This window comes from Xenopus laevis, chromosome 7S (genome assembly GCF_017654675.1).
Source record: "Xenopus laevis strain J_2021 chromosome 7S, Xenopus_laevis_v10.1, whole genome shotgun sequence".
In the NCBI taxonomy this organism is placed as follows: Eukaryota; Metazoa; Chordata; class Amphibia; order Anura; family Pipidae; genus Xenopus; species Xenopus laevis.
The window spans coordinates 59,049,223-59,071,344 of NC_054384.1; the positions used below are offsets into that span (position 1 = coordinate 59,049,223).

The window sequence follows — 22,122 nt, forward strand, 5'->3', positions numbered from 1 at the left end:
TTCTGTGAGAGAGGAGTCATGAGTTGTTTTCTATAGGATGTGCTATACTTGGCTGGAATGAAGGATCCTGCAATATGGTACAGAATATATGGTTTTCCCTGGTGAAAAGAAAAGATAAGCTCATGCTAGGACTTGATGCACATAAACAAGATTCACAGGGAATGCAAACAATAACCCCAAGATGATTGTTTTATGAGTATGTTTTATTGAGTATCTTTGACAGAATATTTTCTTTTAACATATACTGATGGATATAAAGATAATATAATGGAAGAAATTGGCAATATTTACTTATTTTACTTATTTATATGTCTCTTTAATAGAATATTGTATCATTGTTTATAAATCCTGTCAAAAGAAGGTGCATTTACTTCTGAGGTGCGGTGTGCAAAGTGCAATTTTTTAATGCAAATCATCATGGGTTTTTTTTTGTCCACAATGCAGTAATTTCCCCCCATAATGGCAGCAGGATTGCGGCTAAACCAAAACTTATTGCACATGCACTTTTTTTTTTTATTTGTGAATTAGATGCAAGTTGTGGCTGGAAAATCCTGAGAGGAGATTGCGTTCAGCATCATTATCCAATTCAATGCACACTGCATGATGGAAGTGTGTAGTGCCTACCTGCAGCCACTGTGGGAATCTCAAAAGAGTATGTTTTTTACCCACAATGCAGCATTTCCCCCCACAATCCAGTGTCATTGTAGGCTTTTGCACAATTTTTGCACAATTGTAACTCATTTGTTATAACAAATAACTGTTACAGAAGCATTTGCTCAATTAAAAATAAAAATTGTATCTTTCCCTCCAGTATTCTGATTAATTGCAAATAGACATGCATTATAGAAAGTAAATGGCAAAAGAGATACTCAGATTGGTAGTTGATATTGACCCGCTACAAGTTCCTCTTCCAGTCACCCCAATACAGGGGGTTGCCGACCCCTTTTAGCACCCATCTTCTTAAGATGAACCAATCTGATCCGTTTCTGGTTCACAAAAGATTCAAGGAACAGAAAAAAAATTTCCAAATACATTGAAGTCCATGGGCAACAATTTTTTTTACCGTGCAATTTTTTTTAGAGTGCAATAATTTTTTTACACATTGGAATCTATGGGCATCTTTATTGTTGTGAAACCTGGTGAAAACTTTGCTCATCACTTATCCTCAACACATGGCTAATGCAAATGTACTGGTTTATTGCTGATCTCACAGCTTATTTGATATTTGCCTTAACTAACCCCGCAAGATAAGGATCCAACCCCTTTAATCAAGCACAATTAGTGAAGAATGCATCACTTCTGCTGCTGTTAACATGACATTAGTTTGTAATTCTGTGGCCCCATGTCTGTTGCCTCTAGTAAAACAGCCAACTGTGGGAACACTGGAAGTGTACAGAGGGTTTTTGAATGCAAGTAACATTAATGAAGAGCGTCTATCCATGCACAGTCTGTAGCGTTTAGTAACAGCCCTTCTAAGAACATGTTTATTATTCCTTGTTTATGTTTATTGCTATGCAGCACTGCTGAACCTAGGGCCACCCACTACAAAAGTCCAGGGAGAATCCTAGAGTATCCTAGGATTCTATGGTTATGACACTTTCCATGTGGAGCCAGCTAGGTAGTTCTGTAGCCTGTTGAATAAAGACTACATCCAAAGCCTTGTGTGTGTGTGTGTGTGAGTCAAGATTCTACACATTCTTGTGTTCCACTTTTCAGGTGTGCTTGCACTTAAAGCCGTAAATGAAGCCTAAATTTACAATAAACACATAATTTATGTGAAAGAGAGGGAACTTGCAAAAATGGATGTAGGGTTCTATATGTATTGATGCCGTTGATTAAAGACACTTGTGGCCAAACACACTCTTTGCACTTAAGTATAGTGACACAATAGTGCCATAATTCACTTAAATGATCACATCTGTGTCTGTGTAGCAGTCGTAGTTTGTACCAATAAAGAATGGAACCCCTTCTTTCTACACAACATGACCCTGTTTATTCCATACAAATATATTACAAGCAGCCTGAGCTGTGCATATTGCTAATATGTGCATTAATTATCCAGGGTTATCCTGGCTTGTCTTCAGCACCAGAGAGTTGGAAGTCTCCTTGACATATGGTAACAAACCACCGACATAAGCTTTTATTAAAGGTGTAGTTCACCTTAAAATTAACCTTTAGTGGGATGTAGATAGCAGGATTCTCAGATGTTTGCAAAGTTTCCTTTAATTATTTGTAATGTATTTTTTTATTACTTGTGCTTGTTCTTGTATCCATCGTTGTCTTAACTAGGCTGGTACTCAAAATGGAAAATGAACAGGAGAGGGGCTAATCTAAATAATACAGAATATAAAATATGAATACGTAAAAGGGTATTTACAGTCAATAGCGAGTTAATTTTGCAATTATTTCAATTCCGGCTAAAATTATTAAACTCACTTGCACTTCCCTTTAATTAATTTTTCCTCAAACAGGGCCATCTGAAGGTCAATTTCTTTAAGATTTTAATTAGTGCAGTTGTCTCAAGTGTGAAGGAAGAGTTTGTTAGTAATCACTGTATTTCTTCTCCTTGTTTTCATTAATTATTGTTGTTTAAGAATTACTCATCTTCTTCTAATTAATGTATGAGGTTTTATTTGGCTTTGTAACAAGTGTACCCACTTTATAGGAAACTCCTTTTTATCGTTGTTGCTCTATTGTCAAAATAACTGCAAAGGCAGGAGCACAGCATTTTTCATTTATTTACTAGTAGGCAATAAAAGTATAAACAAATTATATGTAGGGGGATGTACTGTAGTAAAAGCAAGAATTTCAAATTTTATAGTTTTCACCAGTATGCAGTGAATGTAATGAAAATTCTTACTGCTGAACACGTTATAAAAATATATTTGTTTAAATTTCTTGATCTATAGTATATATAGTAAAGTATGTGTGTGTATATCTATCTATCTATCTATCTATCTATCTATCTATCTATCTATCTATCTATCTATCTATCTATCTATATAAAATAGTATATTGTTATATAATTGTATATTGTCCTTTTCATTGACAGCAATTATTGTTCTGTGTTCAATGGGACTATATTATTTCAAGAAAGTTGAAAAGTGATCTTTAAATAAAGGAGACATTTTTTAAAGACAGTAGGCGAAGTGTCAAAGTCGAAGTTTTTTAAAGAGACAGTACTTCGATTTTCAAAGTCGAGGTTTTTTTAAATTCAAATCGAATTTTGGCCTATTCGATGGTCGAAGTACCCAAAAATTACTTTGAAATTCGAAGTTTTTGAATTCAAAAATTCACTTTGACCCTTAGTAAATGGGCCCCTTTGTGTAGTCCTGTAATATTTTTACATCACAGTATGTGTAGAAATCAGCTAGTTTCTCAGAAGAACTTTTAAAGCACAAGGGGTAGGGTAATAAAAACACAAAAAAGGGGTAAAACTCTGCAAGTGCTTTTGATCAGATTTTATCTGATCATGCCATGCAACAACATGCAATGCCATGAAACAACATGCAACACCATGCAACAGCACAAGATTTTGCAGGATGATACGAAATATGATCCCCCAATAGCTGAAATGTAAAGTTCAGTCAGATAAAATTGGATGGAGACTTTTGTTCATGCGTTTACATCCAACAGTCAATTTAGAAAAAAAAAGTCTGTCTGACACCATTAATTTTTATCTTGTAAGATAAAGACACAGTATGCAGTGTTTGAATCCAACATTTGTGTCATGGCAGAGGGGAAATTTTACATGTACTTTACACATCAGATTTTTGTATCAGTCCCATTATATTTTGACCAACGCTACTCCGACTACATCCGACATGTTGGATACATTTTGTCAACCCAATGCCATCTTACAAAAGCACTTGTGCAGTTTAGCTCTAAGAGGTCATGTTCTTAGCCCTGGGAAAAAATGCAAAAAGTTCAAGAGCATCTCTTAGTGCTCATTCAAGGATCACTTCTATCTGGAATGTGGTTGCACTCTTATCTCTTGATAAAATCTGAATGATGCTCAAGTTATGGGATGGGCAGGGAGAGGCAGAGAGGATATCTATGTGCCCCTTATAAATATAGACGTGCCAAATGCAGGCAGTGATGTATTTATGTCATGGACTCTGGCTTTGAAACTCATTGAAGAGACAATTCTGCTACCCACAAGTCAGAATGCGCCCACTTTGCACCCTGCCCTGCATGCAGTAAATAACCCTTTGTGGTATTATTCTCAAGACAGTTACGGGTAAAATAAAAACTTTTTTCAAGTACAAGGTCCTGTTTTATTATTACAGATAAAAGGCAAATTATTTTCAAAAAATTGGATTATTTTTTGGAAAATGGGTTTCCAGATAGCAGATCCCATGCCTTTAGTGTAATAGAATATAAAGTGTAAGCCAGGCACAAAATTGGTACAGCTCGTTCTATATGAACAACTACTGGACAGCTACAAGTGCATCATTCAACTACAAAGCTCTGGTAACTGCTCAAAGAAGCTTGTTATCACTACTAGTGGCAGTGGCAATTTCATCCTGTGGCTCTACACCATTGGAGGTTTTTAGGATGATCTGGTGAATTTAGTTCATTAAAGCAATTGTGTTTTTTAATGTTCATATATTATTTCTTCTTTGCTAATTCCTATCCTATGTTTTTAGGTAATGTGAATACATGCAGCAAGTCCAACCCCCTCCAATTAACCAGCCTGTTGCAAAATGATCTTACTGGAGATAGAGATCCTTTACAAAATGCATTTCTTGAAAGTGCATTCTGTTCCTTTTACTTATAGTGCAAATGTGTTGATTGAAATGTGTTGAATCCATTTACATGTGCTTTAGGGTATGTTTGTATATACCTGTAGCTTTGTGTGAAAGTCATAATACCAAAACCAAAGATGGATGCCTGTTGTCACACTGAATATTACGTCTAAAAGTCACATGCCAGGAAATGTTGCTTGGAGATGAATGTCATTTATGCACTGAAAGAGTTACAGCTGTCTTATAGCCATGCACTGCACTTTGTGTGCATATACAGCCGTCCAACTGATTGATGAGAGTTTCATACTGGGAGACCAGTTTTGCCTGATTGTATATTGAAAGAAGCCTGCCGAGGTGACTGCACCTACAGCTTCTCTGCTATGTGCTCAGCCCTCCTAAAAGTACTTTGCATCCAATACTGACTCCACCAGTCTATGTAAAATTGTTTCATGGGTCAGGCATTCACATATGTAAGGAAAATGTGTGATTCACAGAGCAGAAGATAGAGAGAATAGAGCAACACCTTAAAGATGGTGATTAGAGCTTTTAGCAATTCAAGGAATGTGACACTGTTTAATGCTTGATTTTGAAGTGCAGTAGTGATGTATTTTTACCATATATAGTATGCTAGTTGCTAAAATGTATATACTTCTTATATCCTGTGTGGGGGAAACATATATAAAGCTTCATTTGGGGGAGGGGTCCCTCAGTATCAATAAATCTCTTATAATAAATGTTTTTTTACTTGTGTTTGTCAGTTTAATCACTCTACAGACTGAACAAGAGCCCAATCTCAATACAACATACTAGGCATCCATTTAGACTTTATTACACCTTTACAGAATTGTAAGATACAGTAGGCTCAGCACCTAACATGGAGAGAGCCAAGGAAGTTCCATAGGTATAGTGTGTATGCAAAGATGGTACTCACAGGTAAAAAGGCAAAGCCTCTTATCAGGGCAGGTAACACTGGGATATTTTTCAAATGGTGCCTAAAACATTGCTGTCGAGTGTTAGTACCATCTCATCTCGCAAGTACAATGTACTAAATAGACCTAAAATTGAGAGTTAATGGGTATTAGTCACATTGTTATGTTTGTGTCTATACATGCTCATTTGCATGCTTGTGTCCAAAGTGTCCTCCCCAGCATTCAGTGATTAACTGTGCTTGGGACACAAAGCAACCTTTACATTTCTGGCAGTCTAGACCTGGCAATAATTCCAAGGTTCCACGTGGTGTGCACCCATAGCCATAAATAACTTACACCAACTCAATTGGATACTAATGCCATTATTCTCCCCTTTGCCAGTAGTCATTCCATATGCACACAAGTACAGTAAATAAATTGTGTTTTGCAATTTGCATGTGTTTTCCATTAATCCCAGTGGCTGAGAATTCAGATAACATTATTAATACAGCACTGAAATATTATTATTAGCCATGCTTGAGCCACCTCTAATTTATGCAACAGTGTATCAAGGAAAAGGGCCAGAGTAGATAGCCGAGACCAGGTCTTAGCTGAGAGATATAGTTCAGCAGTAGTAACGAGTACAGAAAGCAGTTCAGCTGGGCTGTTTCATACCACAGCCACTTACTTGGAACAAGCAAGCTCAAGTCATACACAATTCACATCATGGTACTAGGAATCAAAACATATTGGAACTGGAAGTGGACTAGGCCAAACAAGATAGTCAGTCAAACAAGGTACCACGGATCAACAAGGATATAGTCAGTAACAGGCTGGATCATACACAGATAATTAGAGCAGTACCAGGGGACATGCAAGAACAAGGTAAGACAAGTCAAAATTCAAAAACAATTACTCATTTTCTGGAACACCCTGACTCCCTCAATCTATGGTTTCCAGAAACCCCTAACTCTAAGCAGGAACCTGTTTGCTCGGGCATTGAGCCTGATTGGGCAGGATCTATATAAAGCCTCCTCTGAACACAGATTGGAGGAGGCCTAAGAGCTGTTTAACCCATACCTTTGCTGGACTGAATTCCCTGACACAGACTCAACTTGTTTATTTTCTTGGTAAGTTGCCTGTTGTAATAAACTTGCTGCCCTGTGGAATAAATGAGGGCCTACCATAATGCAGTACAACATAGGAATCTTATTTATGAGATGCAAGGGGAAAAATTGGCTTTCAGCAGCTTGCACTATCCTGTATCAGCAGCCCTACAGAGGCCAGTTATTGAATGCGTCTACCCCAGCACCATTAGCATGCAATACATTTATTCAAATTGGCCTCTTACAGAATATGCTAAACACCCTTTCATGCACAAGGGACAGAACTGGGTTTCAAGACTTATTATGTCCAATTAGGAGGTCAAATGTAAAAGAAAAGCATGCAAGATGGAATATGAAATCACATTAACAGAAAGTCTTTCTGCACATATAATAAGCTGACTTATATTCATTTAAGGGCCTTTGCTGTCAGGCCACAGTAAAAATAGTACTCTCTAGGCTCCACCCATAGAAAACTTCAAAAGCCAATTAGGTACACTATCATCAAAAAATACAATTTTATATTTCCTGAAAAATATGTGTATGGTTTGATTGAATCTAATTTTGAAAAATGCATGGGCACTTTTCTGCTTATGTATGTCTTGGACCCTCTGTGTTTTCCAAGTATTTGCACATAATGCTCAAAGACAAAAGAAAAAAACCCTAACCATTTGGTACAGTAGCTCAAGACTACTGGGAAGATCATAGTGATCAATGCACTCTTTACAGAATGAGGAAGGGAGTGCTGTCCATGGAAACTGGGGAACGAGCAAACATTTCATATGGTTTATATTGTGTACACATCAAACTACAGCACCATTCATGTCATTCTTTAAATGAGTTACATGCTAAGATATATTTAGCCATCTGACCAAAATGTCTAAATAAATTTAGAAGAATTTGCTTGTCTTCCTTTACCTAATAGAGTCGACTCAATCCAACTGCTCCTGGGCAAACCTAGAGTCTTTTATTACATATGGGGGTAACTCTATTTTGTTGGTCTTAAATGTCAACAGTGACGTATATTCATTTGTATCACACACAGAGCAGCCAACCCAATATTTTCAGGAAAAACACTTCATATGGAATCCAGTTTAAAATTATGACCACATTCACTGTTGAGCAATGTTAAAACCTTTTGCTATAAAAAAAAAAGAATATTGACAAAGCATATTAGGCCTTATAGAAACAGGAATTTGTAGCAGGAATTTGTTATACTGCAACTTTATAGATCATGGTTTAGATATCAACACAGATTATAAGCCAATAATAGTTTGTGCACCTAATATCAGAGGGAGGTGATATGAAGAAAATTAACATATTTTTTTACATTTAAAATTTGTACCTGTTGCTCCAGCACATGCAAGAACCTGTTTCCTGCCAACAAATAGTTCTAGGTTATATGACAAAGCTTTTTATTTTGTAGAGGGCAATAAATTAAATTTGACCTGTGTATGTAAAACTGGCCATGGGCAGATTTAAACTGCTGATTCGCCCCTCAATACCAAGTTAGAAGTTTATCTGCCAGTTCATAGGCCCTCCCTGACCTCCCTGACAGATATATGGCTAAAGATCATAGGAAGGGTGGTGAATATAAGGGTGGTGAATATAAGGGTGGTGATTTCAAGGAAAAGCCCTACAGTAGATCTGGTGGGGACTAATAAAATTGAAACAACACACATGCAAAGAATTAAAGAGGTAATAGGCAGACTACATCAACTAGTTATTTACCGATATCAAGTTCTACATAGAGTTATTAATTAATATTTTGCTATTCCAAAATAATCAATTATACACTCTATATATTTCCTTCAAACCATTGGAGTCATATGAAAGAATTCTATTCTTTTGCAGTTCACCTTCAGAAAAGCATTAACTTTCTCACAGTGAAAACATTAAAGGGATTCTGTCATGATTTTTATGATGTAGTTTTTATTTCTAAATTACACTGTTTACACTGCAAACAATTCACTCTATCATATAAAATTTAATTCCTGAACCAGCAAGTGTATTTTCTTTTTATTTTTTTTAATATTGTGTATTTGCCATCTCAGGCCATTTTGCCTGTCATGTGCTTTCAGAAAGAGCCAGCACTTAAGGATGGAACTGCTTTCTGGCAGGCTGTTGTTTCTCCAACTCAATGTAACTGATTGTGTCACAGTGGGATATGGATTTCTATTGAGTGCTGTTTTTAGATCTACCAGGGAGCTGTTATCTTGTGTTAGGTAGCTGTTATCTGGTTACTTCCCCACTGTGCTGTTGCTAGGCTGCTGGGTTGGTGGAAGAGAGTTTTGGTGATATCACTCCAACTTGCAGTAGAGCAGTAAAGAGTGGCTGAAGTTTGGGAAACTGACAATATGTCTAGCCCCATGTCAGAGTTCCAAATTAAATATAAAAAAATCTGTTTGTTAATTTGAGAAACGTATAACAGTGCAGAATTCTTCTGGAGCAGCACTATTAACGGATGCATTTTGAATTTTGTTTTTCCATGACAGTATCCCTTTAAGTTTCAAATATATATGCTAAATACATGCCTTTTCATGCTGGTAGTTAAAGCTCTGCCTCGAGTCACTAGATTAAAAAAATAATAATAAAAACTCATACAATGGATTTTCTTGCAGTCTTCAATAAAAACATTGGACTTTCATAAAACTAATACCTTGTATCACCTTAATCAGCCTTGTATAACCTCTTTAATTTTAACACTTCCAGAATTAAATATTAAGCGGTGATCAAATTCTAATAAAAAACTGGGGGATATATTGCATACATACTATAAGAATGTACCATGTACTTGAACTTGTTGGTTTTAGAAGATATGTGTATCCTATTCAAGGAGACAGCAAAATCTATTGGAATGTTCAAATAATTACATCTGAGCAATAAGCAATTTGTTCTTCGACTTACTTGGCTTCAAAGAAGAGGAAAGGTCTAAACAGCAATTGAAAAACAATCACTAGTGCTAAAAATATCTTGGGAGAATATGCTCCTTTCAAAGCTGGCAATGTCCCACAGGAATTTATGCAAAACAAAATAGTGCTCTTTAGTTAAGCAGGGAAGATAATGCCATGTGCAGTAAAGAGGAAGTTCAACGTTAAGTCAGTTTTTAGGATGTTGCAGATTGAATTTAGCAGTAGCAGATGAGGCCCATTTCTTCTTTTTGATGTTCTTTTATTTATATTCTGTGTCTCTTGAAAATAAAACTCTAAACTGCCATCTTGTGAGCCCTGACAACCCTAGAAGCAAATTGATTGTGAGGGAGGCCTATAAGTTCTGGCACAAGAAAAACAGTAGTATTCATTGAGGGCATTTTGAAAAAGCTCATACAAGTTGTAAACAGCTGACACAGGTTGATAAATATATAGGACAATGGGATAATGTGATGGAGATAACGTTTTAGAAAGCATTAGGCTTAATTTACATTACAGAACACAGTGTGCAAAGCAAATCAAAAGCCAGCAATCAGCCACTTGCTCCTCGAGAATCCTCAAAAGAGAAAATAGATTTCATTTTGAACAGTTATGTAAGAGGCAAGCCACATTCTTACTTTCCAAATCCCCTCAGCCTTTTGAAGAGGATTAGCTTTATTCTCACTTTAATGCTGCATTGCAAGTTGTAGTCATGTTAGGGTGATGGCCAATGGGGAGATTTGTTGCCTGTGAAAAAATGAACCAATGTGGATGACAAATCTCCTGAAAATGCTTCTCCATCAGCAATTACTGAAACTGCAGGTGATAAGACCTACGCCGCACAGAGTCGTCTGAACAAAAGTGATGTGTAGGTTTTACCACCTGTGATTTCAGTTATTGCCCATAGAGAAGCATTTTCAGGAGATTTGTAACCTGCAGGCATGCATTATTATGGCAGGTAACAAATCTCCCTGTCAGCCATTGCACTTAGACTTAACCACGTTACCTCCGGGAGCAGATATCATATATATAGAACAATGGGCAGGTAACAAAATCAAAATAACAGTCTTGGAGAAACCGCCTTGTATTTTATTGGAGAAATGGCCCAAACCACTATTTACTCTACAGATAAGCACGCAGGGGGTGTTTTGTTGCCTGTGGAACATTGCATTCTGCTTCTCTCCAATGTGGTGCTGCTGCTGGTCCAAATGCCCCTACCTACTTATCACAGCTTCTGAAAATATTAAATAAATTGCACCCTGCATATGAACTGCATACATATGCAGCAGTGACAGGTGAGGGTCTGCTTCTCACTGCATCAAGCATGCAGAGTGCTTCAATATTGTCAAGCATAATAATTCAAAGTTGCCACTGAATGCCAATGCTCAGTAGAGCTCATTTATCAACACTGGGCCCAAATTCGCCCATGGGCAGTTACCCATGGCAACCAATCAGTGATTCATTTTAAAAGCAAGCTGCAAGTAGAACAATAAATGCAACAATCTGATTTGTTGCCATGGTTTACTGGCCATGGGCAAATCTGTCCAGTGTTGATAAATTACCCTCAGTGGGTCACAGCCCTTCAGGAAACTTCCTAACATTGTCAGCACAGGTGGTTAATAAAAGGCTGAAATGTGCACAGAGTCATATTCAAAGTTTGTTAAGTGTTCATATTCATTAATTATGCCATGGGGAATACCATTATAAGCAGTAATCAGCATTGTTTTATGAAAGACAGATCCTACAAAACAAATGTGTTTGCTTTTTAAAGGGGACCTGTCACCCTAAGAAATAATTTAAAATTCTTTTCTATCATGTTAGTTGAGCAAAATAAACTTTACTTACACTGTATTTATTATTTAAATTTTGTTTCCTTCTGTCTTGGAATTATACAAACACAGCAAGCAGGCAGCAGCCATTTTGTGGACACAGTTATTAAGGGAAATTGTGTATCACCCCAAAATCTTGTGTATGCACCAGAATGGGGGACCTAATGTCCATGTGCAGGTCCCTACACAATTATAGAGCCTGAGGAGGGAAGGGGGAATGTGGGGAGAGCAGTGACATGTAAGAAATGCTGAATGGAAAGTGAAAGTAATTGTCTGCCCCTCCTCTATGCCACGGGCATAGAGGCGGGGCAGGTAATATTTGATTGACAGTTTAGATATTTAAACACCTTTATAACAGGTATGGATGTTTTAATGAAAAATTTTTTGGGGGTTTCATATTTAATTTGCAAAGGACTTTCATTATGCAGCTTTTTATGTGTAGGTGACAGGTCCACTTTAATATGTAAAACATACAGGTGGAAAGTGGCGTTGCCGTTCATATGCTAATATACAGTAATAGGCTGGCACAAATCGGACCACACTCCATAAGTTGATGCGGTTAAAAAGTGTTTATTTTAGCAAAAAAGCATCTCAGCAAAGCCTTACATATTTTTTGACAAACATTGAACATACAATCATATTAAAATAAAAATGGACCAATCAGAACCATGTTCTGAATTTTAAAATTGTCACTTTGTCTAAAAAAGTTCTAAAAATATTGGGGGCCTCTTGTCTCCAAGCATTATAAAGAGTACAGAGCCCACTCAAACTACCTGGCTAAATACAAAGGGAATGTATAAATGTGGAGCTTCTAGGTGCATTACATGCAACTATATTAATAGAACAACTATTTTTTCATCTTCTATATAAAAAAAAACGAATAACATTAGACAATATATCAACTGGTACTCGAAGAACGTTGTATATTCTATTACATGCAAACCATTTTTCCAAAAATATGTTGGCCAAACGGGTCACACTTGAAAAAAGAGGATTAGAGAACACATAAGTAATATAAAACATTTAAAGGGAACTCATTATAGAGGAGGCATAGAGGAGGGGCAGACAATATTTGATTGACAGCTGAGATTTTTAAATGAGCTTACAAAAGCCATGAACGCTTTAATAAAAATAAAAATTGGATTTCATGCTTAATTTGAAAAGGACATTATTATACAGATTTTTGTGTATTGGTGACAGGTCTACTTTATTTCACTACTGTAGCTACAGTGCACAATTAGATCTCTCAATTATTTTTCTGTAATTGGCATAGAGAAGATATCTCCACATATAAGAGGTGGGAGTATTTTTGACAAACTTCTTAAACAAGAAGCAAAATGGATATTTTTCTTGGAAACTAGACAACCACTTGGAATGAACTTGGATTATAATGTCTCTTGTTTTGTCTAAATACTATTTAAATATTATATTTTTCATTGTCACCCTAAAAAGTAAACTTCAATTTACATTAGTGCTGCTCAACTACTGAAAGAAACTTTATGCAAAAAATGTATTGTACTTATAATTCTATGTATATAATGTAATCCTTGATTTGTAATGGTGCTTTGGATTGCTCATCCTAAACATGTTTCCGATTGTTCCTCTTCCAATTACTGGTTCCTTTGGATAGGCTGTTTGGAACATGATTCTGACTGGTACTTTTTCATTTAAATATGACTGTATGTTCAAATGTTTGTCAGCCTATGACTTGGGGGCACATGTACTAAGCTCGAGTGAAGGATTCGACTTCGAAACAAACAATTCGAACTAAAAATCGTTCGACTATTCGGCCATGCGATAGTCGAAGTACTGTCTCTTTGAAAAAAACTTTGACTACCTACTTCACCACTTTAAACCTACCGAGCTACGATGTTAGCCTATGGGGACCTTCCCCATAAGTTTTCTAAGCTTTTTCTGATCACAGGAAAATCCTTCGAATCGTTTTGATTCGGAGGATTTCATCGTTCATCAATCGATCAAAGTATTTGCGGTAAATCCTTCGACTTTGATATTCAAAGTTAATTAACCCTCGATATTTGACCCTTAGTAAATGTGCCCCTTAGTGTCCATGAAACATGTAAGAGAGAGAGAGAGAGAGAGAGAGAGAGAGAGAGAGAGAGAGAGAGAGAGAGAGAGAGAGAGAGAGAGAGAGAGAGAATAAGAGATAAGGTGCACACCATAGACAGTTGTTTCACCTGGGTGCCTGAGCTAAGAAATATCACACGCAATGCAGAAGAACGGCACTCACAGGACTTGCTGAATCAATCTTCCAAAAGTTTGTTTTGCTCAACGTTTCGGTCCCCCACAGGAACAGGAAACAGTTGCACTGTTTTGTTCCTGACGAAGGTCCCTGTGGGGGACCGAAATGGTTAGCAAAATAAACCTTTGTAAGATTGATTCAGCAAGTCTTATGAGTGCGTTCTTCTGCATTGCATATATATATTAATAATAGAAAAAACCACACCACCCAGGGCTTTGTATGGTGAAAAAACAGCAAGTTTATTCTCAGAGAATTCTCAAATTAGCACCTGGGCAGTAACCCATAGCAGCCAAACAGTGATTAGCTTTTTTTCAGGAGGCTGAATGTAGAACAATAAAGGCAAACATTTGATTGGGTGATGTGGGCTACTTACTGCCCAAATGCAAACTTACTCATGTTATCCAGCTAGGAGTAGACCACTATGAACTAAATTGTTTCATCCAAAGATGAGAGAGAGAAAGATATTGCTGTTGCTACTATGGTGTCTCCAACCCAAAACATTCCTCAAGATTAAGGGCACATTTATGATCACAAGCACAGTGGTGGGTGCACATAAAAATAAATTGATTTTCACTCTTGTGCCCACATGCACTCATCTATACTGCCCTGTACCTAATACCTACAGTACTTTGACCATGAGGTTAGTACTGGTTTCCCTTTGCATGTTGCGCCTATAGGTATTCAATGTTACACGGGGTGAATTTTTGTGCTTTGTACTACTATAGTAAATGTGTACCTCATGTTGAATAACAACGCCTTGAATGATGTATTTTTTCATTCTTTGAGTCCAGGCCTGCTGCAATGTTTGTCCAATATTTTCTTCTCCATGATAAGGAGCTTTCATAGACTTCAGTTTTGCATCTTAGGAGTGTTAAGCAAATATACTGTAGAAACAAAATAAAGCTATTAAATGGATTAACAATCTAGCACAATCAGAATAATAAAGGACATGTTTCTGTGATGATTTATTACCCGGTGACTGGTCTAAGCTCTGCACCCATTTCTATTTTTTTTTTTTATTTCTCATTCTTTACTATTAAATCATAATTTACAATAATTATTATTTTTTATGTTTATATTTTAAAATCAGATGTTATTAAAAAGAAAAAAAAACAAAAGGAAGAAGTACAGTAGCTGTATGCTACATAAGATATATTGACATTCTTTAAACTAAAACGTTTAGAATAGCAGAAGAAATACAGGCTGCCATAATGTTTAATATACTATTAAGTAAGGCCATGTTAACCCTGACCTGGTTCGACAAGTTTTCAGAGCACCCAAAACAAATTATGATTTTCAACCATTTCACCTAGCATATCTCTTTAATAGCTTATTTATAGAATAAAATTGGCTCAATGGATTTCTGATAGTTCTTTTTTTTTTAATGGTGAACAGCATTTCTCTTTCCCTACCTGGCTGTGACAGCAGCTGAATAACTATACTGTGCCCATTTTAGATAAATAGCAATAGTACACTATGTACAGTTGAAGTAAGGTAAAATATGGTCCTGTATTGAGAAAAATATTTAGAAACTGCCCATGTGGCTACTGGATATTAGGGATGTAGCGAACTGTTCTGCTGCGAACTAGTTCGCGCGAACTTCGACCGTTCGCGTCCGCCGAATGTTCGCGAACGTTTGGGAACGTTCACATTTTGAGTTCGCGTTCGATTCGAATACAAGTCGTTCGACCATTCGACCATTCGAATTCCTTCGACCACTAAAAAAAAATGATTGTAAGCATTCGATCGAATGAAAAGCATTCGATCGAATGAAAAGCATTCGATCGAATGGCTTCGATCGTTCGTTTCGAATGAAAATCCTTCGATCGAATGATTAAAATCCTTCGATCGTTCGAATCGAACGATTTTAGCGGGTGTTCGAAGTTCGCGAACTGTCCGCGAACGTTCGCATTTTTTGCCGGTGTTCGCGAACGGCGTTCGCGAACACCAAATCGGCAGTTCGCTACATCAATACTGGATATATATTTTGCTTGGGGATTATACTTTTTCTCCTTTTTTATTCAGTTTTTTTCCTGGAAAGTGTCTACTTTTCTTTTTTTTACATTTTTAATGATAGAAAAATGGGGCTTTATCACACTGCACTTCTGACAGTATACATGAGACACATAGGGGCAGATTCATTAAGGGTCGAATTTCGAAGTTAAAAATACTTCGAAATTCGACCCTCGAATTGAAATCCTTCGACTTCGAATATCGAAGTCGAACAATTTTGCGCAAATCCTGTGATCGAACGATTCGAAGGATTTGAATCCAACGATCGAAGGAAAATCCTTCGATCAAAAAATCACAGGCAAGCCTATGGGGACCTTCCCCATAGGCTAACATTGACTTCGGTAGGTTTTACCTGCCGAAGTAGAGGGTCAAAGTTTTTTTTAAAGGGGAAGTACTTCGACTATCGAATGGTCGAATAGTCGAACGATTTTTCGTTCGATTCGTTCGATTTCGTTCGAATTCGAACGAATTTAACCAATTCGATGGTCGAGGTACCAAAAAAATACTTCGAAATTCGAATTTTTTTCATTCGAATCCTTCACTCGAACTTCATGAATCGGCCCCATACAGTATATGAACACCTAATAATAAATCCTTGAATGAGTTTCATAAACTGTTACTGGAAATAAACATATGCTTGTTTATGGCTAACACAGTACAACGCTTTGCTACTATGCATCATGGTTCAACATATATCTAGAGGGATCCTTATTTATGTGGATTCATACAATGTAAATCCTTCATGAACTTGGAATAAATGGAAAAAATCATATCAGATACAATTGTTCATGAAACAAGATGGCCATAAACATATAGAGACACCATTTATTTTGTTCAGATCTTTGTTAGAAGCTTTACCAGTCAAAGACATGTTTGTATATAAACTACTGTAAAAACACAGACATGGTTCTTAAAGGGATTCTGTCATGAATATTATGGCGTAGCTTTTATTTCTAAATTACACTGTTTACACTGCATATAATTCATGCTACAATATAAAATTTAATTCCTGAACCAAGTGTATTTTTTTTAGTTGTAATATTAGTGCATATACAGTCATCTCAGGTCATTTTGCCAGGTCATGTGCTTTCAAAAAGTTTAGGATGGAACTGTTTTCTGGCAGGCTGTTGTTTCTCCTACTCAGTGTAACTGAATGTGTCACAGTGGGACCTGGATTTTTACTATTGAGTGCTGTTCTTATATCTACCAGGCAGGTTTTATCTTGTGTTAGGGAGCCGCTCTCTGGTTACCTTTCCATTGTTCTGTTGTTAGGCTGCTGAGGGGGAGGGTGATATCACTCCAACTTGCTGTACAGCAGTAAAGAGTGACTGCAGTTTATCAGAGCACAAGTCACATGACATGGAGCAGCTGGGAAACTGACAATATGTCTAGCCCATGTCAGATTTCTAACTTAAATGTAAAAAATCTGTTTTTACTGTTGAGAAACAGATTTCAGTGCAGAATTCTCCTGGAGCAGCACTATTAACTGATGTGTATAGAAAGAAACACTTTTTCCCATTACACTATCCCTTTAAGTCCTACTATTTTGAAAAACAAGAAAAGTTCAACAGGTAAAAGAATTGTTTAGATTCTTAGAATTGTTTCTTAATGTGAAGTTTTAAGGGTTGTTCTCTTATAAACTGGTATGTATTTAACTGGCTTGGAATAGGCTCACTTCTATATAGGGCAAATAAGCAACTGATTTTTTTATGACGGGCTTCAACTTATGATGATTTATTACTATCCCATGGATTCTTCTGGGAAGAGAAAGCTCCCATCCACCATGTATAAGCATTCCATAAGTTGTTTTATGTGCATGGATAATAAAAAACATGATACAGTAGATATCTCCATCACATATTTTATTCTGTTCCAAGGAGATTTCTAGAGTGGTACCTAAGCCAATGATTGCACAGCAAAATGTCAGCTGGCAAAAAGGAAACATTATGTGGTATCCATAAAATATATATCTAATAGAATATGTGCCAAGGTGTGCATAAGCTATTCTTAAACTATACTTGACTTAACAAAAGTGGCAAGTGCAAAATATGGACATGTTTTTTTTACCCACAGTGCAGCATTTTTTCTACAGATTGTCAGTGTAAATGGGGGGGGGGGGGCAATTTACCAATATAGGCAACAAAGTCAACAAAAATGTTCTATGCCTATTTTCTGTCGATGTAGGGGAATCATTGATTCTGGATTGGGAGACCATTCCAATGATCACTGTTGCATGCCTTTTGTTATAGCTCCTGTTTTTTTTTTTTTTTTTTTTTTATGATGTAACAATGTGTGCCTTTTTATAATCAGTACACCATTGTTAGCCCTACTGTTTTTTTCTGAATTTCTATATGGTTTTCTTCATATATTTGTATAGTTTTGCCAGTCGGGGGAGCTCCCACTGGATGGACAGACTTCTAAATTTACTGTGGAAAATTACTTGTACTCTTCCTAATTATAGGTATTCTTCCTATTGTGCCCTAATTCTTTTTCTAGCATTCATTTCAATTTTCCAATGCCCTCTGCTCATACACCTTTACCTCGTTCCTGTGCTTTATCTTGTTCTTATTGTTTGTATTGCAGACTCTGCTGCGGGATGGCAAAAGAGAAAGCATTATCAGCACACTTTTTGTATCAGCATCAGCTATAGAAAATGGCCAGTCCATTACATGTCGTGCAATGAATAAAGCTGTACCTGGGGGAAAGGAAACAACCGTTACAATCAACATCCAACGTAAGTCCTGGTCAAGTTTTATACAGGAGAATGCAAGGAATGCTTCAAATAAAACAACACTGTATGAAACTTCCAAACATTGCAGTCAATAAGGTTCCATTCATCTGTTTGCATCTATGATTGCAAAGTCCCTTCTGTTTTGTTAGAGATAAACAAACTGATTTATAAGATGCCAGATATTTGCAAGTTTTTGCCAATCAGCAGAAGTAAATGCAATCAACTGTATTTGATTGTAATTGATTTGTAATTTTTATATTATGAAAAGAGCAAAAAAAAGCTGCCATTTATTCCTGGGTCAATACATAGTAGTTCCACTTTTCAGTTTACATAAGAGTGCATACCAAATTCATTTCCACCAGCGTTGCAAATCAATTCCGTATTTGTAGCTTAATTCAAAACATTGCTTGATTTCACACATTTTTGAGTAATTTGCTCAACTTGTAAATGAAGGCACTTTTTAATAATTTGGCAAATTCCCTTCATAATTAACCACAATTTAATATGTTAGGAATAATGTTTAGCTAGTAATGTGGAAGACAAAGGAAGAATATAAAATATGAGTGATCATTTTGTTATGTACTGGTGGTAAGCTTATGTTTGATATATCAGGCACCATTGCGACTTTCTAGGAGAATAATGCAAAACTGAAGTTATGAATGGCTGTCATAAACCACTTTTCTTTTGCAACTGACAGTATTTTGGCACCTAGACATTTTTCTAAAATTCAGCTTAACTTTTATACACATTTCTTTAAAATATTTCCATCTCAGGGTTGTGCTGTTACTCATTTCCTCTAAAGGAAAATTTCCATTAAGATTTTTAAAAAGTAAAATTGCATTTTCCTTTACCTGTTAATTTAGTAAAGAAATTCAACAAAATGAAATAAATCTAATCCATCTTATTTTCTCTGAACACCCCTTTCTTTCATCCAAGTTATTTCTATATTTAAAGCCTTTGCCTCATCTTCTTTTTTTTAATCTCCCTTCTGTCTCAGTAATTTTGATTTATGCATAAACTTTATAGTGAACCAGGTTTTAATCACTGTCATATGCTATTTCACACCCAATCCTTAATAATTTTGGACAGACACAATTTCTTGCATTAGAGTTAAGAAAAATATATAAATCCACAGTGACTATTTATGTTTTCATTATTATCATGCACGAGAAAACATTTTTATCAACTCCTACTTAGGTAGTATGTTAGAAATGATCCGTAACACAATGATTTATCCATTTGTTAATCTTTTTTTTAAATCGAAACCCCTTTATCATTAACACCTTTATTATACTGAATAAAATTATGGTTATTAATAAACCATTGCTTTTTCTGAATGCCAGCTTACTCTGCAGTGCATGTGTAATATATAATGAAAATGCCACTTTGACAAGTAATATAATACCTCAGCTTGAGAATTACATGCAGTTCTGGATGACATAATTTCTGTAGAAGGGTACTAATTAAATCAAAGACATGTTGAAAGCATAGTCCATACAACAAAAAACTATGCCAAATAATAAGTAAAACTTTGTAAAGAAAAACCCTGGAGCTAGAAACACAGGGGCTGCATGGTAAGGGATCCGAATGACCAGCAGCCAGATTACATTGGTTTATATTTAAAGATTGGCAGAATCAGATGTAGCTGTGAGTGGGTGAGAAGGAATGAGTTAAAGCAGGAGATGGCCAGGCCCAGGGCGGAGTAAAAGAGGGATGTGATGTCAGGGGAAGAAGCAGTTCACTTCCTTATCTTCTGAGCAGGTAGAAACATCCCACCCACCCTGCATATTTTGTAAAATGTCAGGAGTTTCTCTTTATGTTGTCATATTATCTATTAATAAGCAAATGTGGATGCATTCCTGCATGTATTGTTATATTGTGATTTCAGTACATTTATACAGTATAAACATGAGAATTTGCATGTTATTATTCATGTTAAATGAATGTCAAGTGCTTGATCCAGGGAATGTTTCCGATCTCCATTGGGGTCAGGAGGGAATTGTTGTCCCTCTTGAGGCATAATTGGCAGTGGCTTCAGGTTTTTGCCTTCCTCTGGATCAAAACAGTGGGTATATGTGTATTTTAAGTTTTATTGGTCACAGCAGACTTAAGACCTTGCCAGAGTACTGCACAGGTAAATTTAGAAGAGGGAAAAAGGAGGTTCTTTTCTGTGACTGCACAGTGGGTTGATTGATACCGACACTACTACTGCTTGTGCTAGGTGACAGCCTGCTTGGATTTCCTATAATTTCCTATCATCAACACACTGCAGACTTCTGCTCATAATAGAGTTTGGGGTCATCCTCTAGAGGCAGCCTACTACTCAGTGGTGGATATAATGACATAGTGGCAGTGCTGATCTGAAGTGAGGAGCAGCAGAGCATAGCAGTGATCTCTTATGGAATTCTGGCTTTACATATTGTCTTGGGGTGAGGCTGGCAAGGTCATATTTATTTGATAAAATGTGAATAAATGCTGTGGGGGTATGTAACAATGGAGTTCAATGTGATAGCTGAAGGTGAAGGGTCAATGGAGGACTCCCCTTGTCAAGTAAAGAGAGTGTAGTGATATAACCAGGAAATGATAGCTAGACACAAGGGCTCATTTATGTACTCTGAGGCACGTACCACCCCGGACAGCAGTGCATCGGCGTGGAGTTTGGGAGATGGAGCAGACTGGCAAACCGGACACTCCCAAGACAGCACGCCTGTGGGGCACTTGTCTACCGCCGCCACTAACGGTACCGTACCAAGCAAACCCCTACTCTGCACTCCCGGCGATGCCACTAATGGGGTGCTGCCCAGCCCAGCGTTTACCATCCCGCCATGGCCTGATAGCCATTACGCACCAAGGGGAACCGGGGCTGCTACCCCCGCACATATGCAGTCTGGGCCGATTCCTGTGACGCAGCATAGCAGTGGATTGGTGGCTGCCGGTCCATGTACCACAGACCAGGCAGCGCTGACGGCGGACTTGAGAGCGATCCGGCAGTCACTCACCGGCCTGCCCACTAAAGCAGACCTGACCCAGGTGGTGTACAAGCTTGAGAGTGCCTTGCGAACAGAATTGGCTGATCTCAATAAGAACTTTCAACAAGTTAACAGTCGGGTCCAGGCACTGGAGGAAACTCAATCCGCGCAGTCGGATCATGTTGGGGCCCTCCAGAAAACAGTAACTCTTCAAGCCACGCAGATATATCTCCTGCAACAACACCTAGATGACCAGGGGAAGGCGTAACAACATCCGCATTAAGGGGCTCCCTGAAGCCACTGGTCCGGAGGACCTGAGGCCCTCGGTGCAAGGCATTTTCAATCAACTGCTGGGTAGGCCTCCTACAACTCATATCGAGATTGATAGAGTACACAGAGAATTGCGGCCGCTAAGGCCAGAGGCTCCCACTCCGCGAGATGTTATATTTCGTGTTATATTTTTATGCTGAGAAGGAGCGAATCATGTCGAAGGCTAATTTAGCCAGAGACTTTGACTTTGATGGAGCTAAGCTCAGATTTTTCCAAGATCTATCCAGGACTACAATGGCCCAGAGGAGGGCATTGCGTCCATTGCTGCAGGTCCTCCAAGCGAAGGGGATTAAGTACAAGTGGGGGTTCCCCTTTGCCTTAA

At 37.3% G+C, this 22,122-nt stretch overlaps 1 protein-coding gene across 3 annotated transcripts in view; it reads left to right on the forward strand.

Annotated features, from left to right (window-relative positions):
- Positions 1 to 22,122, forward strand: part of LOC108697229 (kin of IRRE-like protein 3) — an 872,472-nt gene that overhangs the window by 692,893 nt on the left and 157,457 nt on the right. For all 3 annotated transcript variants that reach the window (XM_041571296.1, XM_041571297.1, XM_041571298.1), the window contains exon 6: positions 18,354 to 18,504. In XM_041571296.1, coding sequence (XP_041427230.1) covers positions 18,354 to 18,504 — 151 coding nt within the window. The remainder of the gene's footprint in view (positions 1 to 18,353; positions 18,505 to 22,122) is intronic.